Source organism: Eumetopias jubatus, unplaced genomic scaffold, assembly GCF_037043125.1.
Source record: "Eumetopias jubatus isolate StellerSeaLion01/CBP00866 unplaced genomic scaffold, mEumJub1_p1.0 scaffold_1, whole genome shotgun sequence".
Classification (NCBI taxonomy): Eukaryota; Metazoa; Chordata; class Mammalia; order Carnivora; family Otariidae; genus Eumetopias; species Eumetopias jubatus.
The window spans coordinates 190,480,013-190,506,346 of NW_028274807.1; the positions used below are offsets into that span (position 1 = coordinate 190,480,013).

The following is a 26,334-nucleotide window of genomic DNA, read 5'->3' on the forward strand; positions in this document are numbered from 1 at the left end:
TTAGCAATCACCTACTACCCATCCATCTATCCATTCCTCCACCCATCCACCCGCCGAGCATTTATTTACATACTATGGAATGTAGGATTGGGGGAAGTAAATAACCAGGAGAAAAATACAGTCAGGAATAACCCAGAGTTCCAGACTAATGGAAGAGAGGCACCTGTAATTATTGGTACTTTACAGTGAAAAGCAGACATTGAGATACATACAATCAGAGGAGCCCTGGGGAATCTGAAGGCTACACAGAAAAGGTGGCATTTGAACTGGCTCTTACAAGTTGGGGGTTAATGACAGAGAAGGACCTCCATGTGGAGGAAGGAACGCTGTGTAATTTTTCTTATCAAGGATATGTACTGTAAACATAGCAGCTACCATAATTGCTCATAAAATACAAGGATGACAAATCTGGAAACATTCTTTGTATCTCTTGAAAATTATTTTACTGGAGCTGTCACTAAGGTTCTCTTTCTGCCCAGCAGTGAACAGAACCCTCACGTGTGGGGCTTAATGGGAAGACTTTTTTGTCCTTGAGTCAGTCTACCTTGCCAAGAATGGCCAGCGATCCCTGTACCGACGGATGAAAGAGGACTCCAAACTTTGCTGTGACAGAGAGGAGAAGGCAAGGGGAGTCAACGCTCAGAGAGGAAGACCCTTTCTTCTTCTTTGCTCCCACTTTTATTGGTCCTTCAGGATAATCACAAATTTTTATCACTGTTTCTCAAGCACGTGATGTGTGACAAGGGGTCTTACTGGAACTAGGAGGATCTATTTACGGGGAAGATACGATATGCTAATCTGTGTGTTCTACCAGTGCTGCTAAACATAGTTTACGGGACAATGCATATGTCTCTTAGATCACAGGGCGGCTCTTTGGGCTAAGAAAGCTTGGGGAAGGCACCCCCTTCAGCATTCCAAAGGCCCACGCCCTTCTCCGAAACTTTCCATCGCCCCCAGCGGCCCCTCTGTTCCATTTTAGCAAGTCAGATATTATGGCTGATTTCATGCTCTACATTAACCCCAACATACCTGGAATTCCACCTGTCTTGTTGCATGAGCATGCCCTCCTGCCAGAAAAATGACCAGATTTACATGGGTTTATCGTGGTTTTATAAATCTTGCTCGAGTTTGTCAACTTTCTAAACGGCAGTGATGATACATTTGACTTTCTTCTCACCGAACAGTCTTAAAAACTTGAAGCTGTCCTATCACTGAAAATCAATCATGAACCAAAAGATAATTGAGAACATGTGTACAGGATTGATCTCAGATTTATATGAAATCTGTTGTTTTATGGGACTCTCTTGCAGAAGTGCTTACTATCCTAAGGGTGAGTAGCGTATGGAGCAGTTGGCTTATAACTTCTGCTGGGGTGCGTCTAACTATACTACAGCGCCAGTAGTAAGTGTCATCCCTGGGCATGGCAATTGAGAAAACCTGCTCAGTCCTTCTCCTCAGGCCTCAATGTCTTTATTTATAAATTCTTTCACCTTGCCTCACCTTTCAAGTAGAGAGAAAACCAGTATTCTAACACATAAGATCATTGTGTGGATAAAAGGAGATATGTAGATAAAGTGCTTAGGCCAATGCTAACATATTCTAAATATTCACTAAATTTTATTATTTCTCTATTACACCGCAGGAATTCTGGAAATATTTTTGACAGTCTGCTCCTACTCTGAACCAGAAGGCTCAGTTCTGTAGTGAGCCTTGCTAAATGTGCTCTATTCTGAACCATCACAACCACCCCAAAGCCTGTGTTTTCTTTATGGTCAGATTCTGCCTTACTTGCTTTGGGAAGTAGGGTTTTGTAGTTCCAAAATAAATGTCACTGGAGTACTCCTGCGCACGGGGCTTTGAGGACACCTTGACACGGTCAATTCAAGAACAAAATTAGTGGTCTGTCAAAAGGCACAGGCACAGTGATGGTTTCTGACCCTCCTGTCAAAGTGTTCAGTCCTTTAGAATATCAGCCATGTTCAAGCAACTGGTATGCCTTTCATGAAATAGAAGAAACACAGTGTTGTTCCTCTGCCCAGACTGGCCCAGTTAAGTTGAGAGACTTTAAGAAAAAAATAAAAGCTAAAAGCCAGTTCAGTTAAAAAACAAAACAAAATAAAACTCCCAGAATTTGTGGAGACCCCGTCGAGTTTTTTGCCTTAACAATTGTGTTTTTAAGCCATATATCAATGGTGGTGCTCCAGTTGTGAGTTACAATAATATATCATGAGACAGACAGTGCTCCCATGATATACGGGTGCAGCACATCATCTCAGCATCACGGCTTTGATGATGTATGGCTCCAAACCACAATAAGAGTTTAAAGGAGCTTTTAGCGACCAGACAGCTTTAAATTTCAAATTTTCTAAAAATTAAGGTCTTTTCAAGTCAAATAAAAGCAAGATGATGGAATCCAATGCTGTATAAAATGTCCCTGCCCTCTGAGAGCCTGGGAATGTGTCTTTCCCTTTTGGCTTTAAGCTCAGGACATAGAAATAATTGGCAGGCTCCTCTTCAATTTCTCCTTCACAAGAACGGAAGCTCGGAGACCTGAGCAAACATGAGCTAGTGTCAGTGCATCTGTTTTGCCAATCAGTTCCCCGCATCTTCTGCACGGCAAGCATGAGTAGCTCATCTTCGTAGCCAAGGACTGGATCACGTGAGATGATTTTTGTTTTCTTTGTTTTAAGGAGTACTTCCGCTGAAATTCAGAACAAAATGAACACATAAAAAGTAGAACAACTTCCTTACCCATCGCTCACAAATTCAAAAGAGGGCCCTCAGGAAGACAAATTGCCTTTTCTATCATTTGTCTTTGTAAAGTAAAAGCACTGATTGCAAATGAGGAGAAAACTCAAAGGTGACTGACATCTGGGCCGTTCACCCTGAGCGGGAACTGGGAGCTATTGCTTTAGTTCCAGCACCTTTCCTGTGTTAATGATGTGTTTATAAGATGCTGATGTTGCTGAGGAGAATGTACCGACTTTGTTTAAAAACCACTGGATTTTGGTAGCAAGGAAATCACTATCAATTAAGAAAGCAGGTGCTGGAAGCACCTCCCCTCCTTCTCCTGCTTTTAATCCTACTGCAATAAACAGAACAAAATGAGAAATCTCCCTACTGTTTGTATAATAGGCCCAAACAGGAACAGCAAGAGACAATTACATTTCAAGTGGCTTCTTCCATTTTCCTTTCCTAAGTGAATTAAAGGGAAGCATGGCGGTAGAGTAGCGACCATGTGGAGAGAAACATCTGGGCAGGAGGAATTAACACAGTCTCCCTGCCCATTATCTTGCCTCTAGTTTTTCACTCCTTTGACTTCCTCCACAGATTCTAATTCTCAAATTACAATAGATTTTCGATGTCCACCTCCTCCTCCTCCCTGACTTCCAAAAGGCAAAACATCCTGTTTTTGCCAAATAGAACCTTTTTTTTGGTCTCAAAAAGAAGTTCTGGGCCTTTTATTCCCCCCCTTCTTATATAAATAGCTTTACGTATATAATCTGGGTATCAAAAAGAAATAAACACATCACCCATTATTCTGAGGCTGTCATTTGAAGCGTCTGATTGAGGGAGACCTTGCGTCTCGAGAGATGTGGGCTATGTCATCACGTGTTTGAAGAATCCCCTAAATTTAATCCGCTTCTTTTCTGTAAAGAGAACACCGACACATCATTAAATTATTTTTTTCCTCATAAATCAAGAACTTTACTTAGACATCTGTCGTACTATCACACCATTCATCCATCCATTTCTAAGTCACTGTCAGTTACACCAGGAGTTACCATGTTTGTGAGAACAGTATACGCTCATAACTGCTCACAGTGCTCCAGACGTATCAGCACATCCAAAACACAAAGAAATAGGAGCTACAACTGTCTCCATTTTTCTGGAGGAGGAAATGGGGCTTCCTGAGAACAAGTCAATTGTCCAGGGTCACCAAATCGATCACAGTGGCAGAGAGGAGATCCTAAGGCAGGGTGAGGAGATGTCACATCCCATCTCTGTGACACCACTGTCCTTCCCAACTACACAACTAGTATACGGGTGAAACGTGTGTCTGGGTTCATTTGGAATAGTCCAGGCTTGGGCCTGTCGTTATAAACAGGCCAGTGTAGTTGGGAACAGGCCTCCTTTCCCTCTCAAAAGTTCCACTGTAGACAATCAATTCTATGGTTCCCCTAGGCAGCCCTACTTCTGTTGATTCTAAGTATTGTCATCTGCCTCCACTGGGAAAACAGAGAAGGAAGGGCAGGAGGCTGGCTTTTGTGAAGTTCTTGAGACAGGGTGGCCTGCTGACTCTGTTCATGTGCTTGTTACATTTATGTATCTTCTTTGGAGAAATGCCTATTCCTATCTCACCTATTTTTTTAGTTGGAATTTTGTCTTTCATTACATTGTAATAGTTCCTCATACATCCTGCATGCAGTGCCCTATCAGATATATGAATCTACAAAAATATTCTCCCATTCTCTGAGTTGACTTTTCAGTTTCTTGATGGTATCCTTTGAAGCCCAGGGTTTTACATTTTGATAATGTTCACCCTCTTCCACTTTTAAGGACCCTTGTAAATGGGGTGCATGGGTGGCTCCGTTAGTTAAGCAGCTGCCTTTGGCTCAGGTCATGATTCCAGGGCCCTGAGATTGAGCCCCATGTCAGGCTCCCTGCTCAGCAAGGAGCCTGCTTTTCCCTCTCCCTCTGCCTGCCGCTCCCCCTGCTTGTGCTCTCTCTCTCTCTGTCAAATAAATAAATAAAGTCTTAAAGAAAAAAAAAAGGACCCTTGTGATTACCCTGGGCCCAGGTGGATAATCCAAGATCATCCACACTCTTCCCATTTTAAGGGCAACTCGTTAGCAGCCTTAATCTTTCTACAACCTACTTCTCCTTTGCCATGGAAACTAATGTATTCACAAGTTCAGGGAGTAGGACGTGAACATACTGGAGGGGTCACTATCTGCCCCTGATCTGCAGTGGTTTTTGTTATTTATTAGAATCAGATTTGCCTTCTGAGGCCACTCATTGATCTGAGCGAGGAGGTTCATGGGGCAGTAGCTGAGGGTGGCAGGACACTAGTTATTGAGAGGGTAGCTGTCTTCCTCTAGCCTTCCTTGCCTTTCCCCTTGCCATGATTGTATCCCTTATAACCAACTCGCACTGTATTTCAGCAAGGGCAAAAGACACTAGTGTGGCGACACCGACCATCCTCAAGTGAGTATGAGGTAAAGTAGGTGTGTTCAAAAGGGAAGGAGAAGCTCCGTAGCACAAAAGAGGCAGGGCCTACAAAAATGTTGGCAGGGTATTAAAACTCAGAGAAATCCCACATTTGGAGAAAAACTGAGAGAGAACAGAAAGGGCTTTTAAAGCTAAAATGTGCTCAACCACAGGGACCAAGGAAAGGTGGATCTCCTGCTTGATGCAAATGACTTACATTTAGTAAATGAGGGAAACAAAGACTTGCCATTTGAACAACTTTGTTCATCTCTATGATACTGGGCATGGCTTCCAGCTAGGAAAGAGTAAGAGAGAAATGGAACTCAGGAGATAACACTGCTGTAAGTGAATTGAAGTTTCTACGTAAAAGGACAGTTCCATCCCATGATCCCAAAAGGATTTGCAGATGTGATCAGAGACATGACTGAGAAATCGTGGAGCTTGAGAGAGGCGTCAAGGAGCTGCGGCAAGGAGGTGTCCTTATATTTGGAATGGATATTTGGGAGAAGCAGGGTGGCCTCTTAAGAGATGGTGTCACGACAGATGTGGGTTCAGATTTCAGTGCTTGGTCACTCTCTGCAGGAGCTTGTGCAAGTTCCTTAACCTCGTTGGGTCTATTTTGTCACCTGAACATGATAATGCATTTATTAATCACCTCTTGGGAGTCTTGGAAGGCTTCATTGAAATGGTGTACAATCATCCTAGGGACTGGCATGGAGCGAGCTTTAAATAAACGCTAACAATGATTTCTACTACGAAAGGTTATAATAATTATAGAAACTAGTAGGCTGAGGAAACTTCAGCCATATTTCCCAAAAAGTGATTTCCTTCCTCCTCTGCCTGTAGAACCATTGATTTCTTTCCAAGAGTCCTTTTCCTTAGAACATTGCCTGTGCTTATTTATCTCCCTTTCTTCACCTTCCCCTCTCTCTTAAATCTACATCAGTTCTTTTTAAATAACAGCTTTATTGATAAATAATTCACATGCCATCAAATTCACTCTTTTAAAGTATACTGTTCCAAGTTTTTCTAGAATATTCACAATGTCGTGCAACCATCACAACTAATTCCAGAATATATTCGTCATCCCCAAAAGAAACGTCATGCCCTCTAGTGGTGACTCCTTATTCTCCCATGGCAACTGCTAATTTACTCTCTTGTCTCTATGGATTTGCCTTTCTGGACATTTCACATAAATGGAATCAGACAATATCTGGCCTTTTATGTCTGGTTTCTTTCATGTGGCATAATTCATTTAGCATAATTCTTCGACTTAGCAGTACTTCATTCCTTTTTATGGCCACATCATGTTCCAATGTGTGGCTGTACTGTGTTTTGTTGATGCATTCACTGCTTGATGGACATTCGGGTTGTTTCCCCTATTTGACTGTTGTGAATAATACTGCTATAAATTTTCATGTGCAAGTTTTTGTGTGGACATATGTTTTCATATCTCTTGGGCACATGCTTAGGAGTGGAATTCTGGGTTATATGGAAACTCTGTTTAACTTTTTGAGGAAGTGTCAAGCTATTTTCCAAACCAGTGATACTCTTTTACATTCCCACCAACAGTGTAGGAAGGTTTTAATTCTCCATATTCTCACCAACACTTGTTATTGTCTTACCTTTTTTTTTTTTAATCACCTTTCTGTTGAATAGGAGGTGATATTTCAGTGTAGCTTTGCTTTGCATTTCAGTACTGACTAATGATATTGAGTCTGTTTTCAGTTAAGTGTTTATCCCCCTGATTTGACTGAAACCAACTCAAGCTTTCAACAACATTGACACTGATGATTACTCCTTCCTTCTTGAAATTTCTTCCTCTCTCAGCGTTAGCACTGACCCTCTCCTGACTTGTCTCTTTCCTCACCGTATCCTTAACTTTGAATCCTTTTTTTTCTTCCCAAACTTCAAATGTGTAAGAGTCCCAATTCTGAATTTTTAGGTCTGCCTGCTATATTTTTTCCATAACACTTGTCTTCACCTGAAATTAAGTTGTATATTTATTTGCTTGTTTATTTTCTGCATCACCTCTTGGAATGTAGCTTTGTGGGGGGAGGGACTTTGTCTTGTTTAGTACTGTATCCCTGGTTCCTAGAGTAGCACCTGGTTATAAATAATTTTGCATGAGTAATTGTATTAGAAAAGTATAAATAGATGTTATATAAATAAGGATTTGAGATCTCCATTATTAAATAAGTTTCCTGGTAGCTAACTGAACATATTTAATTAAGTGTATTTAATGTGATTCTTGTCTGATACCTTAATATGCTAATGAGCATTGTGAAATTTTACTTGACCATAAAAACTTTTTTGGTATGGAATATGTCATGGCTTTTCTGAAGTATTCTTCAGAAAACTCAAGCAGCTAAACTGCTTGACACCCTAGCAAAATTTAAACTCTAGCAAAAAAATAAACCCTGGCAAAAGTTTGGAGTGCTTTATTAAGTAGAAGTTTTACACCACTTAGAAAAGTAAGTGGTGATCACCGAGGCTCAATATGAATTCACTAAGGACAGGTTATGTTAAAATATCCCCATGTGTGCTGATCATAGGGTTGTATTTGTTTTGTTTTGTTTTATTGGAATACCATTCTACTGGAAGGCCGTGGTAATGGTATTCCTTCACAACAGTGAAGTTGTGAGCTGGGTTTATCATGATTTCCCTTGTCTGAGAAGTTGAGTGGGTTGTCAGGATCTTGTGATCAGTCTGTCACTTAAGAATTTATGTCAAGATATCAGGCTGCGTTGAGGTCTATGCCCTTGGGGAGAAGCACCTACATAATGAGCTGTTTGTTGTCATCAGTGTCACCGTAAATCTCAGGTGGTTACCAATGATCAGGAAAGACATTTCCAGGACTGGGTGATAACAAAGCTTATAGAGATAGCCCTGAACATTAAACCCAGGCAGGCAAGGTAAAGAAGAGGAGGCATGGGATGGGCCTGGACCGAGGAGGTTCCCTTCATATAATATTAAGTTCATAGCCAGCCCTAGTTCACTAATGCACAACAGGCACATCCTTAAGGATAAGGCACAGAGGGTGACAAGAGTGCAGGAAGCCAGGGAGCACTTAGTAATAGTAGGTCTTCCAGAAGTCGATAGGGCAGACAAAACAATTAGTGACCTTGGTGCCTGTGGTCACTTTTGGTAGGAAAAAGGTCAGGAAGCAGAAGGATAGTCTATACCAATGATGTTGGCACCACCTGGCAGTTTGTTTGAAATGCACATTTTGGGGGCCCAAGGATATGTGTCTCACCAAGCCCAGGTGCATGCTCAACTTTAAGAACCACCAGTCAATGCAAGAGAAACAAGCTGTAGCAACAGATAAACTAGAAACACACCCCACTCGAGGAGCTTCTTAAATCTCTTCCTTGCTAGTGTGGGATCTAGTGCCTGGATGTGATCTCTACTTGGTCTGAAGGTCAAAAAAAAATGATAATGAAAATAAGTAAAAAGAAGAAGAAGAAGAAGAGTAATAGTGTTATAGCTACATGTACTGAATACCGATGATCCACAAAGCAGCATGCTGAACGCAGGCTTAGTGGATTTGAATCCTCTTAATGACCATGTGAGGTAGAGACTGCTGCCGTCCCCGCTGCAGCCAAGGATACAGAGATCCAGGCCCTTCTGAGGCAGGGGACACGGCCAGGAAGTCGTCGGTCAGGTTCACAGTAGGCAGTTTGACTGCGGGGCACTGGTGTGGAATACCTGATTATTCCACGTACGAGGGAGGTGGTGGGTGGGTGGATAGAAGAAAGGAAGAAAAGAAGGAAGCAGGGCAGAAAGGAAGGAAGGAGAAAAGGAAGAAAGGAAAGGGGAAAGAACAAGAGGAGGGAAGGAGAGCTGAAGGTTTGGGAAGCGAGGGTCGAGTGAAGCCTCCTTCAGAGGGGAGCTCTCTCCTTGTGCTGTGGCATTTTTCTGGTCTCACCTTGAAGTCAGCCAGCCTGTGTCCTTCAGCGTATTCCAGCCTGAGCCCGTCCTCCATTGCTTTCTCCTAAGACTTTGTTCCACAGGCAGTTTGCAACTTATGTTGCCTTGTTTATTTGTTCCCCTTGTCTCCCTATAGCTCACTCTGTCTTTGTAACTGAAGTATACACTGTCCCAGTTGCTGAACAGTCTATGACTACCTTCCATCATCAACTGGAGAATATTCTGGCAAAAACGTGTCCTTCTTTGGGGACTGCACTCAGGGGCTGATGTGAGGCTCCTCTGCATTCGTTCATCTTGGACCGCCTTGTTCCCTGCCTCTGCTTTAATAGCATATCATTTTTCCCCTCCATGTGCAGCAAAGCCACAGGGACACTTCATCTCACATTCTTCAGAGGCCCTTTGGAAGCTCAGAGCCTGATCTCTATAATCAAGAAGGGGTGGGCGTGATCAGGGACTAAGTTTGATTCTTTGTCTGCCTCTCTACATTTAGGCTTTTCATTTTCACATTCCTCCCCACGGTTTGTAATAAACGCAGGAACATAGCTCAAGGGCAGGAATGAGGTTTAACTTTAGCCAAGGTACAACAGAGGCTATTTGGAAAGTAAAACTTTCAAACAGCAGTTTAGCCTTGAAGAATATATTGAATTAGATATGCGATGTGCCTTGATTCATGATCTCTGCATAACAACATTGCTATGACTATTACCTGGGGGCTTTCATAGACTGGAGACACGGGCTTTTTAATAGATCGAACTCACAGAAGGAGCATCGATGCTCATGAAGAGTGTGGGGGCAAGAGCCACAAGCCCTGGGTTCCTGCAGGGATGCTGCCACCTCCTGTGGGGTCTTGACCACTTCTGAGGGTAGATTTCCTCATCTGTAAAGGGGATCTGAGAGCAGAAGTTGCCTCATGGGATTATTCAGAGCAGTACATGAGATCCATGCTAAGCATAGAGCTTTCTTATCACAGTAAGTAGATGTTTAACAAAGGAGGACTATTTGTATTACTGTTAAATGATTTTTATTTGAAAACCATGATTCTATAACTTGGCCCACACTCTTTGCTACTCTCACTTATTTGCTCTTATGCAATTCTCTTTTGGCCAATTTTGAGTTTTTGTCCCTTTCAGAGTCCCTGTAGTCAACTTTTTAAACCATGCTGTCACTTCAAAGCACTGGCTAACTATAGCCAAGACTGACAGCTATGGCTAATTCCACAGACACCCCCCCGCCAAAACACCCTGGCATTTCACTCAAATTCTCATCCATGCCACCACATTTTTCTCTCTTGTTTTGAGCCTCTCCATTCTCCATGGATTTCAGATACAGTTACTGAAGGTGAACATCACCCTCCTCTGAAAACTAATCCAGCAGGAACGAATGTGGAGTAATTGGGCTTCATGGGAGCATCACTGTCAAGTCTTGAAATATATGGGGAGATAATCACATTTCATTTCTTTTCTCTCTCGTTCATTTTCAGCATGTTCACGTCCACGTTCTTCCGAGGAAGGCTGGAGACTTTCACAGGAATGACAGCATCTATGATGAGGTGGGTCTGTTCTCTCTGATCTTATTGCGTGATCACAGGGGCTGTCGGTATGATGAAATCAAGCTGATGAACTAGGCATCACCCTGATATATGGGCTTACATGGGATTCCAACCAGTATGACTTGGGAAGTGACGGTAGAAGCCAAGGAGCCGAGAATAGCCATGACAGGAAACAAAGACAAATGAATTATAATGATTTTCTTTTTCAAATGAAATGTGGCAGAAAGCAAGTGTCCTTGTGATTTCCACCCTCTCATTTACCAGGACACTAAATATTATGTGGCAATAGGGCCCGGAGTCTCCATAGGAGAAAATATGTAGTGCTGCTGATCAATGGAAATCAATGCGACTCATACATTATTTTTCTAGTCAGATGCTCCATTTAATTTTAAAGACCCTTTGGACCTCAGCTTGTCTCTCCTAATAGCATTTATTCAAAGTGAAACTTTGAATTATCATCAGCAGAACCTAGTTGGCTTGAATGATGTGAGTGCTGCCCATGTATTATAAACATTTTAGCAGTTAACTGATTTCTGGATATTTTCATTAAAAAATATAAATGTGAAACCACTTATAGAGATGAAGTAGCAAGGTGATCTGCTCCTATGGTCTCATCTACCTGAGAAACTTCAGGGGTCTGTGTGCACTTTGTGGGGTAAATATCCTATAATGGATATGCTGTTGTAAAATATTAGATGATAATTTCAGTTTAACTACTTATACTAGCCAGGGAAGGGCACATATGTTCCCCAAATGATCAGATGGCAGGGGTGCCCTGAGTGCTTGGTTGGAAAGGGTTTTGAGGCTGTTTCCGGATGAAACAAAGACAAATGCTATGATTGATTAGCAGTGTCTATCACAGGTGTCAGATAGGAAAGAGGTACCAATTTTGCCATCTTTTTGACACTATTATTCTAACCACTTGAGAACAACGTTTAAAGTACTTTTTTTTTTATTTTAGCTGTTCATGTGGCTCTATCCCTACGATTATCTCCACCTGGTTTTATATTTGTAGGGTTTGTTTTTTTTTTTTTTGTATTTGTGTGTCTTTTTGTGTGTGTGTGTGTGTGTGTTTGTAGTGTTTTTTTGCAGTAACTAGGTATTAAAATGGCTACCCAGGCCCTAAAAAATAAAGAATGAAAGGTCATCAGTTAATAATGAGACTTAAAATTAATTTTTCTGGGACTCACTGGATCCTCAGCGGTGACTGGTGATCATGCTTTTGGGATATCCCTCACTATATTGTGCCTCCTGTGAGCTGCAATAGGCCTGTGCAGAGTGGAAATGTTCTAGTTACTGGTTCCTAAGTCCTGGTTTTTGGACCAATTGCTGCAGATCTCCATTCCCCATAGATCCCATCCCTAGAGATTTTGACCCAGTAGATTGCAGGAGCACACTGGAATCTGTAATTTATGGGAGCATAAGAAAGTGCCCAGGAGATTCTGATCATGGCTAGATCTGGGAATACTCTCTCTCCCAAATTTGTGCTTTCTGAAAGTTCTATCCTATAATATTGTAATTTGAACTCGTTTTCATGAGATGTGGAATGTGACTTGGAGTTAGTAAGGGCTTAGTTCAAGTTGGAAGAAAATCAGAATTATGGAGTAATTATAAAGAGATGCATTTTTAAAAAATATGAGTACTGATCTTATTAGCATAAACTAAGGTTAATAAAATGTTGCCAAGTACAGGCTATTTTAATGAATAAATTAGCACATGATTTATATACAAGTGAATACTGCTAAAGTGTTATTAAAAGTGCTTGAAAACACTGTTTTCTTAGGCTGAACTGTCACCTTGAAATCTTATTTATATTCCTAATGTGCTTACGACAGGAGCTGTGGGCCTGCATTTCAGCCCAGTTCAAGACACAATGTCCAACGCTGAGGTTGGCGTGTGGCCTTTCTCCCCTCCCTTACGCTCTTGCCCTTGTGCATATGCTCTCACAGCCTCTCTAGCCCCACTGGTGAGGCAACACATGTTCCTGCTTCTCCCTACTTGGAGAAGCATCTCTGGAGATGGAATTACTATAAGAGTTCTGTTTTTTTGTTTTCAATTAACTGCTAAGTCATGTAGTATAGACAGTGCCCACAAAGGGCGATTGTGGTATAAAACTATGAAGTGATTGAACTTCAGAGACAGACAGAATTAGGTTTAAATCCAAGTGTCACCTGCTAATTTTGTGACATGGGGCAAGTCACTGAAGCTCTATCTTTAAAAATGGAGATAACATTCTTCAAAGACTCATACGAAACATATGATATGCCATACCTAAAAAGCTCATTGTGGGGATTGGTATCTACTAGGCATTTATTGATAGGTAGTGGTGCTGTTCTTATTGTGATCATTAATTTTATTTCTAAAAGAACTTGCAGTTGGTGGGTAAAGGGAGAACTTAGATTCAAAGCCACGTCATTGGATGCTTCCATTCAACACTCTTTTCAGGGGTCAGATTTCCAATTTTTCCTCTGCCTTTCACTACTCGTTCTCAGATTCATCTTCCTCTTTGTGCAAAAATATACTTTTCCAGTTTCAGCACATAATAAGATAATGTCTAGAAAGTGGCACAGGAAGCATGAAGCATTGCACAGGCATTATTGGTACAAGACATAATGTACATTAGACTGAGTGATCTTAATCAGAAATGATAGAGTGATGAGGGACGGCATTCTTTATGCTGATGGGAGCTCTCACTCTAGATTATCTATCTGTCCACAAAATACAACAAACACACTTGCCTTGGAGGGTGGGGAGTGGGAACAGGGACAAAGGAGACGGGGCTCCATAAAACGCAATTGTGTTTCCAATACTGCAGAACACGATGCCTAAAGAAGCCCTAGATTATAAATCAGCTAGGAATGTGGTGTTCTCCCTGGGCCCCTTTTCAGGAGAAAGAGTGACAAACTAGAGAAGGTTCACAGAAAGGTGACTGGGATGGCAGAGTCTGGACATGGTGATGGAGATATTTTGTCTAGAGAAGGGAAGACTTGCAGAGGGAAGGCAGTGACAGAGTCACTGTTTCTAAATATTTTGCCAGTAGGTGGGAAAAGTTAAATGATCTGTGTGTCTCTGGCAGGGATGGGGTGGAAATCTAGGGCTTTGGGGCTAAAAGGAGCCAGATATCAGCTCCACGTAACAACAGATCAAATTGATAGAACTTGCTGAACACTTACAGCGCCTTGTATGTGTGTGTGTGGTTGGCGGTGTGTGGGGGTTTCCCTTTCCCGGATCCATGCAGGCACAGAGTGGATGGCCATGATTCTTCAAGAGGACTTCTACATCCAGTCCTCGAGGTACCCCTTGGTTCTAGGATTCCAGTCTTTACAAATCTGACCCACTGGATCATTACCTTTATTTTTCAGTTAGGCAAGTTCTGTAACAACTAGTGTGAGTTATTGTTGTAGTAGTCATCAGAATAAGCTTTTGGGTTACTGCCTAATAAACTTTTTACTGTAGGTCATAGAAATATAAGTGTAGCTCTCCTCTCTGAGTTATGGGTGACCAGGCTCTATTGACTTTTCTCATTCTCAGCCTGCTTCCTGCTTTTCCTCCAGATCCCTGTTGCATATCGATGGTCCATGGGCTCTGCTTGCCTCCACATATGTATTTTATTTTGCCTGCAAAGTATTTTTTAATGAGTCTGAATGCTGCTCGGCACGTCACTCATTCTTCAGGTCACTGCATCTCCCCCAACTCCCTGTCTCTTACCAACGCCTGCCTCACATGTTTATGATACTTGTCTGGCCACTAAAGGCATTTGAGTTTGAGATCTCTGTCTATTTCATGGACTACGCTTCTTCCCTCTACCATTCAAATGTCACTATTCTACAGGACTGTTTATCTCGTCTACTGTGCATGTCACTTCTCTGTAACCTCCATTTTACTTCCTTGGTTACTCGTGTATAGTGTTATGGCCCTGGGTGAGTTCTTTAACTTCAGTTCTGTGTCCTGCCTACCTCTCCAGCCCCTGTTAGATTCACTCTCTCTCACTGCTTGCTTTTGTCAAATATATTATTCTGGTTCCCACCTCAGGGCCTTGGCACCGTTATTTTCTTTGCCTATAACCTCAAGTGGCTTCGTGTCTTCATCTAAATCTCAGCTCAAATGTCACCTTCTCAAAGGTGGATACCCCCAACCCATCTCTTATCTCCTCCACAATAATTCTATCATATTACTACATTTATTTCCTTCTTAATATTTACCACACTTGAAATAATTTTTTAGTTTAGTATTCAGTGCCTGTGTTCCCAACCACACTGTAGGGACTTGGGAACAGGGACCTAATCTGGCATGGAGGTGGTCTCCAAGAAATATTTGTTGAATGAATGAGTACATGAGGGAATGAGGTGTTGAACTAGAAAAACTTGACATTCCTGGGGCGCCTGGGTGGCTCAGTTGGTTAAGCGACTGCCTTCGGCTCAGGTCATGATCCTGGAGTCCCGGGATCGAGTCCCACATCGGGCTCCCTGCTCAGCAGGGAGTCTACTTCTCCCTCTGACCCTCTTCCCTCTCATGCTCTCTATCTCTCATTCTCTCTCTCTCTAATAAAAAAAAAAATCTTTAAAAAAAAGAAGAAGAAGAAGAACTTGATATTCCCTACTAGTCCTAGCATAATTTAAAGGGAGAGAGTATCTTGCTTTTTAACGGGGTCAATTTATTAACTTCTTGCTACATTGGGTGAGATTCTGACATGGTGATGTCAGCCATCTGAAGTTAATTTAGTGGAGGATTTATGGAACAGAATCTAAGAATCTACTGGTCAGAAATCAGTGTGCACCCAGCTCCAAATCGTCCCATGTCAGAAGGACGGTGAAGTAATTATAAACCTTGTCTGATTGCTAAGGAAGTCTGGTAGGCACGTGTCAACGTTGATAAGTCACTTGCCTCCCCCAAAATGTAGACTCACGTGTCTGTAACAAATACAGATGTGGGATTTGCTGAAAGCAGGCTCGAGAGTTCTCTTCCTTTCATTTTGACCTGGATTATCATCTCTGGGGTTATCTTTATCTGCTCTTCCTCCAGCTTTCTGTCCCAAATTTGTCTTTGTGCATTTTGTTAGCTAATTTATCTTCCCCATTTCAGAGAATGAGTCTCCCTTCTCTCCCTCAAAACTGAGTTCACACTTCATGCTTTTCAAGGCAAAATCTCTTATAAAGCCCTTTTGGTGTTGTTTTCCATGCAGATCTTATTTGTCCATTGCTCCCAAACCCTTTCTATATCCATGTTCTTTAAACATCCATGAATTATGTGAGGCCTTCTCTGAACTTAGGGGGCCCTCCATTATCTTGACAAGTTGATGAAGATTATGCTAATGACTTAAATGGGTCCTTGGTTAAAAGAGAACGTACAGCTAATGTGGGGGAGGAAAGCACCCATTGCCTAATGCCATGGTACATCATCTCATTAATTCAGTAAGGCTTACACTAGCTGTGTCCCAAATAAGCAACTCTCATAACTGTATTAGACAATTCATCAAATGTTTATGGGTGACATTGAATGGTTTTGATTGTGCACTGTATATAAAACCCATTACTGATGAAGGAAGTGACTATTATTAAAGCAAATGGGAATAGCAATCAGCAATTGGACAATTCAACCATGAATTTCATAGACAGAGCAACAGTGGGTTCAAGCATGTCATGGGAAACAATTGCTTGGCTTAACACAATGCATGAACAAAATCAATTTGCTAAAATGCAGGTCATTTGGCCTTGAGGGCTGGAGAAAACTATTATATTGCTGATAATATTTATTGTTGAACTTGGATCTCTTTCACACACCATTTGACAATGGGCTCAAAGTCCATGGGTCCCCAGTTGACTCCAAAAGGGAAGGAATGTTTCAATGAGACAGTTAATTAGCTTTCCCCCCACCCCGGGTTCAATGATATCTTCATACTGAGAAATGCATTTTTGACTGAGAATTTTGGAATGAAAACTTGGTTACCTCTTGTTAAGAATAAAACAACTCTGTGGGTTCTTCTAAATTCATGAGAACTTTCAAATTTTTCTTAAAAATTTAATTGAAGCACAGTTAACATATATTAGTTTTAGGTGTACAACATAGTGATTTGAAAATCATATACATTACGAAATGCTCGCCATAGGAAGTATAATTATCATCCATCACCATACAAAGTTATTACAATGTTACGAGAACTTCTACCTCAAAGAATCTGGATGTGATATAACCAACAAATAATTATATAGTTAGTGGTAAATTAATAATCTTTGACATCAAATTCTCCCTGAGTGGATCTCTGAATGCTCTTTGGCTACCTATTTTAACAATAAGAGAATTGGGTAGACATCTGGTTTACATTTTCCTATGTCAGATTATTACTCAGATCTCTCTGTCCCTCGGAGGAGAGGAACATAAGATTAGCAAAGAAACATTTACCTGGGGCGCCTGGGTGGCTCAGTCGTTAAGCGTCTGCCTTCGGCTCAGGTCATGATCCCAGGGTCCTGGGATCGAGGCCCACATCGGGCTCCCTGCTCCGTGGGAAGCCTGCTTCTCCCTCTCACACTCCCCCTGCTATGATCCCTCTCTCGCTGTGTCTCTCTCTGTCAAATAAATAAATAAAATCTTTAAAAAAAAAAAAGAAACATTTACCTGGTTAAAAATTATTTCCGCCCATTTTTTCCTAGTAGAGATAAGAATTCAAGGAGTATACAATTCATGTTAGTTACATTTGATGGACTCTACGCATGGGAAATGTTGAGAAGCATGCAGGGTTATAATGGTGGAGATGGTCGGCTGGGAGCCTCCAGGGAGAATCATAAAGTCATTGGATACAAAAGGAAAAACACTGAAGGAAGGCAGAAGAGTGGCTAATGATGAGAAGGACAGGTATCTATAGGATGTACCTCAAGGCAGGGGATGCCACCTCTATAGTTTTTCCTGGAGTTGGCTTCGAGAACTTCCACCCTAGGTCAGTCTTCTCAGAACTGCTCTCCTCTGTCATTTGAATATGTTCAATTGCATATTAATGAGCAATAAGCAGCAAAAAGTTAACCACGTGTCATTCTATCCATCATACCAGAGTAAGACCACTCCATGTTTTCTGAATAAGGCTTTGTTGGCCAGGGTCCTTTCTGCCTTCTACAGTAAATCCTGTCTCCAAACAGGCATATCCCAGCAGGAGTCAATAAGATCAAGCTAGGTAAGGTGGCAAATGCCTGCTCTAAGAAGTCCTTGTTGCTGAGATCTCTCTGTCACAGTTGTGTTTTTGGTTACACAGTGACTGCTGCAATCAAACCTCAACTAACATTAGTAAGTGAAGATTGGACCATTTGTGTATTTTTAAATTTTTAAATTAAGTTTATATTCAAGGTTCCTGACAAAACTATAAGCAGTCACTTAATAAGAGTGTCCAAAAATGTTCAGTAACTTGGAGCCTGTGACCTACTAAAGAAAACTATCAATACCTCACATAAGAAATTTTTCCAAATCTATTTTATTTGAGAGTTGTAAGCATGGGGAGTAGGAATAGGGAAGGTTATTGGAGGAATAAATTATGTGCAGAAGTGGATAAGTACAGCAAGAAGAAAAGAGATATGAATTAAGCATTGACACTTTTCTATCAATATAAATTATAATGGCCTTGGGGCACCTGGGTGGCTCAGTCAGGAGTCCGACTCTTGATCTCAGCTCAGGTCTTGATCGCACGGTCATGAGTTCAAACCCCATGTTGGGCTCCATGCTGGGCATGGAGCCTACTTAAAAAAAAATTATAATGGCCTCAAAGAAAAAAGTCCCCAAACATTTGACTTGATCTCTGTTTTAAAGATGAAAAGCAAAATAAGCAAGAATTAAGGGGAAAAGAAAGATATAAATGAATACAATTTTAAAGCCCCAAGGCACTTTTATTTTGCTTTTCAGTTATCAACTGACATTTTTTTAGACGAAAGAATGTTATACCTAATTAAAATAATCTTTATGAATATGTCTTATTACCCATTAGCTTTGAGCCGGACCTATTCTTTGGACCTGTCATGTGTCACATACCAACAGAGAATGGTAGGTCTCCAAGTTACCTGCTTCAGAAAAAGCACATAGGGCCCTAGAAACATAGCCTAGCCTTTGGAACCCCAACCTGGGTGCCCAAAATATGGCCATACTGATGTCACCGTCAGGTGGTATCTATCACAATGTCCCAGTCTGTACTTCACATATTGTGTGTTAGAGCAGCACTGCCCAACAGAATATAATGTGAGTTACATATGTACTTAAAATTTTTTCAGTAGCCACACTAAAACAAGTGAAAAGAAATAGGTGAAAACTAATTTAATGATATATTTTTTAACTCAGTATTACCAAAAGATTATCATTTAATCATGTAACTAATAAAAAATATTTTTTTAAGAGAGAGTGAGAGAGAGAGAGAATGAGAGTAGGAGAGAGAGACAATCTTAAGCAGGCTCCATGCTGGGCATGGTGCCTGACTTGGGGCTCGATCTCACAATTGGGATTGAGATCACAATTGAGATCATGACCTGAGCCAGAACCAAGAGTTGGACACTTAACCAACTGAGCCACCCAGGTGCCCCTAATACAAAACATTATTAATGAGATATTTGCATCCTCTTTTTGTTTAAGTCCTTGAAATCCAGTATGTATTTTATATTTCAAGTACATCTCAATTTAGACTAGCTACGTGTCGCTAGTGACTACCAAACTGGAAAGTGCAGTTTCAGACTTTATTAAATCCAAACAATTTCATTAGTTTTCATAAAGTGTAATTTTAATGCAAAACCTCTTAATTTTTTCACCCTACCTTTCCATATCCAGAGCATAATAATTTATTTTTCCTGGTCCATAAAACCATAAGATAACACAAGAGATAGGTCATCAAACAGTTGAGCTAGGGCCTATCATCCTTGATCAAATGCTTTGTGGAAGTTTAACAATGAAATGACCTCAAATATGGCCAGGTGAATTCCTCTACACAAAGTCTACTTTCATTTTTTTTTAATTTATTTTTCTTCTACTAATTTTACCAGGGATTCGCAAAGTAATCCATGAATTTTGGAAGACGGATGAGCCACTGTTTTGATCATTGTTTCTTTGGACCATTGCCTAATCAACCATTATTCAGGTGGCCAAACTTTCTTCCAATTTTGAAAAGAAACCCATTAAGGGTACTTTTTAAAAATGTTTTATTTAAGTAATCTCCACCCAAAATGGGACTCGAACTCATGAGCCCAAGATCAGGAGTCACATGCTCTACCAACTGAGCCAGCTGCCCCCCATTAAATGTACTTTTATGGGAATATCAAGACTTAAGGCTGGGCTCAGATCCAGATTGATTGCATCATACCTCAGTTTCCTCATCTGTAAAATGGGGATTATGATGAGGCTGCTGGAAGAATAAATTAGCCCCAGAACAATGCCTGATGCAGTGTTAATGCTTAATAAATGTTAGCCGTTATTTGATAATTATTAACATTATTAATACTATCATATTATTATCAGAGAGTATTATAAAGAATTGGTGGGAGTGAGTGAGAAGTTGGAAGCTGAAGTAGGTGACTGTCCAGAAAATGAGAGGTTTTCCAGGAGGTTTTCCAAATCCAAGGGACCCATCAAGGGGAGATCTCACAGGTGCAATGTCATTACCTGTAACTGTCATCATGCCTGCCTTGGGCCAACAGCCTTCAGAGAAACAGCAGCTCAATAATTTTTGACCACATTAAACTTTTTAAGCTGCCACAAGTATGCAGCCCACACTGTCCAGACCTACAAACATTTCCATTAACAGAATCTCTTCTGGAAAGAAGAAATTTTGATTTACAATTTTATTCCAAGACTTTCAAATTGCCTTACCTTACTGGCAAGCAACTCTTTTGGAGATTGTTATGACCCCCAGATTTAGAGGAGCCAAGTTGAGAGATGCCAGATTTTCTTTCTAATCAAGGAAATCTAGAAAAGTTTCCTATACTTACATAGGTCTAAAATCTATGCATTGGGTCCATTCAGTGGTTTATTACAACTTCTTTAATGTTAAACTTGCTATTTAAATCTCAATATCTTTTAGGTTTCCAGTATTTCAAATGAGGGGCGGGGGAGATTTGCTACCAGTAATAAATAATAGGTGAATAGTAATAAACAATTCTAGTTCTTAATCTTGTTTCCTAGGGAGAGGGCTAATGAAAACTACTAGTAGAATAAAAATATCATTTTCATTTACTGGGAGTCCACAATGGACTGGACTCTGTGCTAGGTGCTATACATACATTTCTTGAATTTTCTTAAACCTTGTGAGGTAGAAGATATCATTAATACCCCACAGCAAATGTTTGTCTGAAGACATTATAACTAGTTCATGACAAAGCTTGTTTTTATCACAGTCCATTTGACTACAAAACCTTTGGTCTGAGGCAAATACTATCCTTCATTTTTATGGAAAACTCAAAGATAGTGAGATGAGTGATTTGTCTAGATACTATGACTTCCAGTGCTAAATCTCAAACAGTTTCAAGGTCTCTGTTCGACCCTAGAGACGTTCACTCACACACACATATCCCAGATTTCCAAGAAACCCGTAAGTCCTGGACACACCACTGCTAATTAAGCACGTAAGACTTAGAGTGTAGGAAATTGGCATTTTCCAAAGTTAGACATTTTCTCTGCTTTTCAAATATGACCCACTAGTCCCCAGCTAGATACTTTATTATAACCCCTTTTTATAGTTGTTTTTTTTTTCTAAACACAAGAAAGTCATCAACACACTCTAGCCAAGCTTCTACAATTCCCAAGGTCATCCTTTCTGAGCTGGTTTTGCTCACTGGACCTCTTAAATACTTTTGCATGCCTTATAGCGTAGTCATGTCATGATAACAAACTAAAATATTTAAAAGGAAATTGCTGCCTTTTTCTTCCTCAAAAAAAAAAAAAAAACAGTCCTTGCTTACAACTCTCAATGGACCATAAATATCTTCTAGGCCAGCTGTACCAGTACCTGCTGGAACTCCTTCTTACATTAATAGTAACTAAGGAACTTACAGAATATTCCCTTTTCCCTGAAATGAAACCCTGCTCCTGCATCTTTTCTTTCCTTTAAAAGAATTTTGGTTCTCTTTAGAAAACTCTTCAGAGATTTTGAAGAGGAATGTGCACAGTTGGGTCAAATCCATGTATGAACCTTCGACTGGCTTCTCTAGTAATCTTGGCCACATCAGTTGATATGAAGACTGAGGCTGAATTTATTTTTCATGATCTGAAATAAGCAATCAAACTTGTTTTCTTAAGCCATTTTCCATCCACATAGTGTGTCTACCACTTACCTTCCTTCCCTGGGGCACATAATAATTTCTTCAGTCAGGTCTCATCTCAAAATCAACAGCCTGAGGAGCTTGAGGGATTTCATCTATTAGTGATCTGGTATACAGCTGAATTCAACTTTATGAGAGAAGTTAGGGGCAATATTCTCAATTGGAGAGGGAAATTGTGGTGTGGTTATGACTTCAGCATGCTGATTAGGTCATACGTCCAATGACGTGCAGGGTGGGGCAGTGAGTACATTTACCTTCAAGAATAGGAAAACTGAGGCACAGAGAAACCTAATAACTTTTTTAAGGTCACACACACACACACACACACACACACAAGAGGGTAAGAAACAGACAGGAGATTCATACTGCTCAGTTCTCTTTCACTCTGTTGCCTCTGTGAACTCCCAGAAGTGTTTTAATCACCTTTGTCCTCTCTACCTCTTCACACCCAATAAATCCCATTATGATGGAGTATGTTCTTGAAAAACGTTTGCCGAATTGAATCTGTTACGCCCCTGACCCTCTGAATTCAGAGACTAGTTCTCTCATTTCTCAGCTCCGTGGCTTTTCTTTATCAGCTGCAAATTCCCCCATTCACTTTTTGGGTACTACCTTCCATCCTGTCAAAATCTCCTCTCAGGAAAGAACCTGTACCTTAATTGTAACAAGAGTAGTTCACATTGTTCACTTCCCTGAGATGACAAAGTATTTTGCAAACTAACAAATCCTGATGGGAAAAGAGCAGGATTTTAAAGCTGGAATATCAGGCCTTAGTCTAGAGGTACTGTGGGACTTTGTTGGCAACTCCAGAATCAAATCACAAAGGCCAGCTCCGGACGTTGTACTCATTTCTTGAATCTACCTGTAATTAGTTTGAAAATTGGCCCCTGAGAGCCCCACCAGCACTCTCTAAGATAAATCACTCCAAGATAGAATAATCTTCATGTACCTTCATATTTTGGAATTGTGTCAACACTCAATAATAAATATTTCTATCTTATTCCACTATAGGCTCAAAAATGTTATCTGTATCATAGTTTCCAAATCACCTCAGAGTGTGTGTCTGTAAAACTTATATAACTTACCTATTTCATTTGAAAAATCCCTACCTGGGAAATAATTTAAATGTCAAATAATAGAGGAATATATTTTAATGGTATGTATTCATACATATGGATGAGTGCTTTAAAATAATTTTGATGGCGTAAAATATTGAGCTATAATTTTGAATGAAAGTAGTGTCATGCAAATCAAGAATAGAGTGGAAACATATACTTCTGGTAATTAAAAGGTATTGTGGCTGGATAACAGAATCATAGGTCACGCCTGTTTCTTTCTTCATACCCTTTGGCATTTCCCAAACTTTATATAGTGAATGTTCAAAATTCCGTAACTTAAATAAAATATTAGGGGGTAGTTATTTTTTTAAAAGCAGACGTTATGCTCTTTTAGACTCATTGACAAAGACCAACATTTATGGTTTGTTGGCTAGTGGATGTAGTGAAAGAAAGAGACTTTAATTTTGGTGAATCCATCATGAGAGATGCTCATATGTGACTTACCACTTGAGCTGCAATACTCAGAGAAATGGCCTTTGTGGGGTCTCCACTCTCTGACTTGTTAGTAAAAATTGCTCTTTAGGATCACATTTTCCCTGAGTTCCTGCTCAGAGAGTCACAAAGAATACATTAGATATAATGCTCTGAAGTATCATGCTCCCTACTCACTTTGTCTTGTCTCGGGTTTCTTCTCCATCACCAAGTCATCCCCTACTATTTCTGAGGTTCATGAGTGGTCCATATAACAGTTGCTAATTTCACAATTGCCAACTTGACTATAGAAAAATGAAATACTCTTTAATCCCAAAGTTGGGTTTAATTTGTGGCCACGAGAGCAGACCACTTCATCAGCCCAGGGCCAGGTTTTGCTCAGCAAGTTCAGTGCTGTCTCAGTGAGTTCAGGCCTGTAATCCAGCCCTATTCTGGTTTACAAACTTTCAGTTCAGCATTCTGCTCTCTGGGACCATTGTGAGCCACATGTCATGTGGGACAGGCAGGGGTTATGTAGTCCTTGGCTGTTATTTCTTTGGCATCTGGTGTCTAAGTAATTTGCCTTGCCTGGTCCTTGGGTATATCCTCATGTTGATACCCACAAGCAGGGCAGTCTTCCATTGAGGGTTGGTGATCATGTTCTCCTGCCTCCCTGAGGTGTCCCTGGTCCTGATAAGGCCTCTGGTCACAGCACATGAAGGGCACTGACTCTGTGTCCTTTCCAGCTTTTCAGCATTCTTCTCATGGGCACAGAAAAGTCCTTCTGTTCTTCCATACTTTCCTGAGACCTACAGGAGATTTGGGACTCCCTGGCAAACACTTATGTTGTCAATACAACACTTCATCATTCTCTTTGCAGAGAAATGTGCTACCAGAGTTATTGATGGGGAAAGCAGAATACAAGTACACTCTACTCTTGGATTCCCAACCCAAAGGGGAGGTTTCCAGCAAGTCACTTGTGGAAGGCAGAATGATTGCCTCCTGGGGGTGTCCATGCCCTAATCTCTAGAACCTGTAAATATGCTACATGGCAAAGAATTAAGGTAGCAGATAGAATTAAAATAGCTAATAGCTGATTTTAAAAGAGGGAGATTATCCTGAATTATCCTGAGGGGACCCAATATAGTCACAAGGGTCCTTACCTGTGGACAAGGGAAGCAGAAGAGTCAGTGTCAAAAGCGATGCAGCATGAGAAAGACTCAATTGGTCATTGCTGTCCTTGAAGGTGAAAGTGGGCCATGAGCCAAGGAATGCAGCCAGTCTCTAGAAGCTGGAAAAGGCAAGAAAACAGATTTTTCCCCTAGGCAGAAAAAAACCCAGACCTGCCAACCTCTTGATTTTAGCCTGTTGAGACCCCATTTTGGACTTCTGACTTCCAGAACTATAAGATAATAAACCTGTGTTTTTAAAGCCACTAATTTTGTGGAAATTTGTTATAGTAGGAAGTATCAAAGTAATGTATCTTCAAACCTCAGGATTCAGCCTGGGGTTTGGAAGAAGGGCTGGGGTAGAGCACATTGCCCTAGTGCGTGCTCATGAGCTTTCTCTCTCGTTCTATCTCTCTGTCTCTCACTTGCTTTCTCTCTCTTAGTTCTGTCCCTTCTCCAGTTTGAAAATCTTTTTTTCAAGTCTGAGGATGGGCAGGTAGAGCTTTTCAACCTCCTTATCCCTGCATGAATCATTTCTCTCTCACACTGGGCAGTGCCTTTTGCACTTAGAAGCCATGTTGGTGAGTGCAGGGGACTACTGCTAAGCAGTAGATATACTTCCAGTTAGCCAGGCAAGAGGGTCAAGAGGGAAATGGCAAACCAGTGATTACTTTGAAATAGTAGTCTGCCTTATATGGGTAGGAAATGAGCAATAGTAACCACACGAAGAGCAGAAACCACTGAGTACCGTGGGGCAGTATACTCTGATGAAGGGTATTCCAGGTACAGGGAAGTGACCAACTTCCTTCCCTCTGTAGAGGTTCACGTCCTGGCTCTATTGCTAATGAGACCTTGGTCAGTTCCCTGTGTCTGGGGCTCAGTTTCCCTTTCCTCAAACTGAGAGGCATTCATCTCATCTCCGTCACCTCTAAGCACACTTTCAGCTCTGATAACTTTGTGATTCTCTGACACTAACTAGTTCAATTGAGAAAGAACCACTTACCCTGAGGACTCCCTCTCTTTGATTTCTGCATGGAGGCCACATTAGCATAGCAGAAAGGATATTGACACTGCAGTTGATTTTTAAAATTCACTGAGAAGGGGAGATAAAATGAAAACACACTAGATGGAATGTGAGCTCCCTACTATTTCAAAACTTAGATATTTCCACTAAATGTTGGCACAAACTTAAAATTAAATATCATCGTGAATGCTATTTACAGTTTTCAAAGTAACAACAATAGTCCCCTTAGAAAAGGAAGACTATGAGAAGATTGATTCTATCACTTTAGGAATTTTATTTTATGGAAATATTAAGGAAGTAATTAGCTGGATATAAAAATTGTAGGGAGGGGAAGTCATGCAGACAACTGAGACACAGTAGGATTCCACCACTGACTGACTGGGGCCTCCAGGAACTGAGTCCTGAGAAGCACTGTGAATTTGACTCTTCATCTCAAGCAGATTGACTAAATAAATTTTCACTGTCTTTAATTTCTAGGGATCCTCCATGCTGTGGTTCTTGATCCATTTTGGGTTACAGACCCCTTTGAGAGCCCTGCTGAAAGCTAGAAACTCCCTAGCTAGGAAAAATTTTAGTTATTTACCGATACCATAAAGATTTGCATTTAATGTTATGATTTTTTTTTTTAAAATCCTGGGTTAAGAATGCC

The 26,334-nt window shown here is 40.8% G+C and overlaps 1 protein-coding gene across 3 annotated transcripts in view; it reads left to right on the top strand.

Annotated features, from left to right (window-relative positions):
* FHIT (fragile histidine triad diadenosine triphosphatase) overlaps positions 1-26,334 on the top strand; it is a 1,452,058-nt gene that overhangs the window by 1,269,200 nt on the left and 156,524 nt on the right. For all 3 annotated transcript variants that reach the window (XM_088027739.1, XM_088027740.1, XM_088027745.1), the window contains one exon: positions 10,622-10,690. In XM_088027739.1, the coding sequence (XP_087883865.1) occupies positions 10,622-10,690 (69 nt within the window). The remainder of the gene's footprint in view (positions 1-10,621; positions 10,691-26,334) is intronic.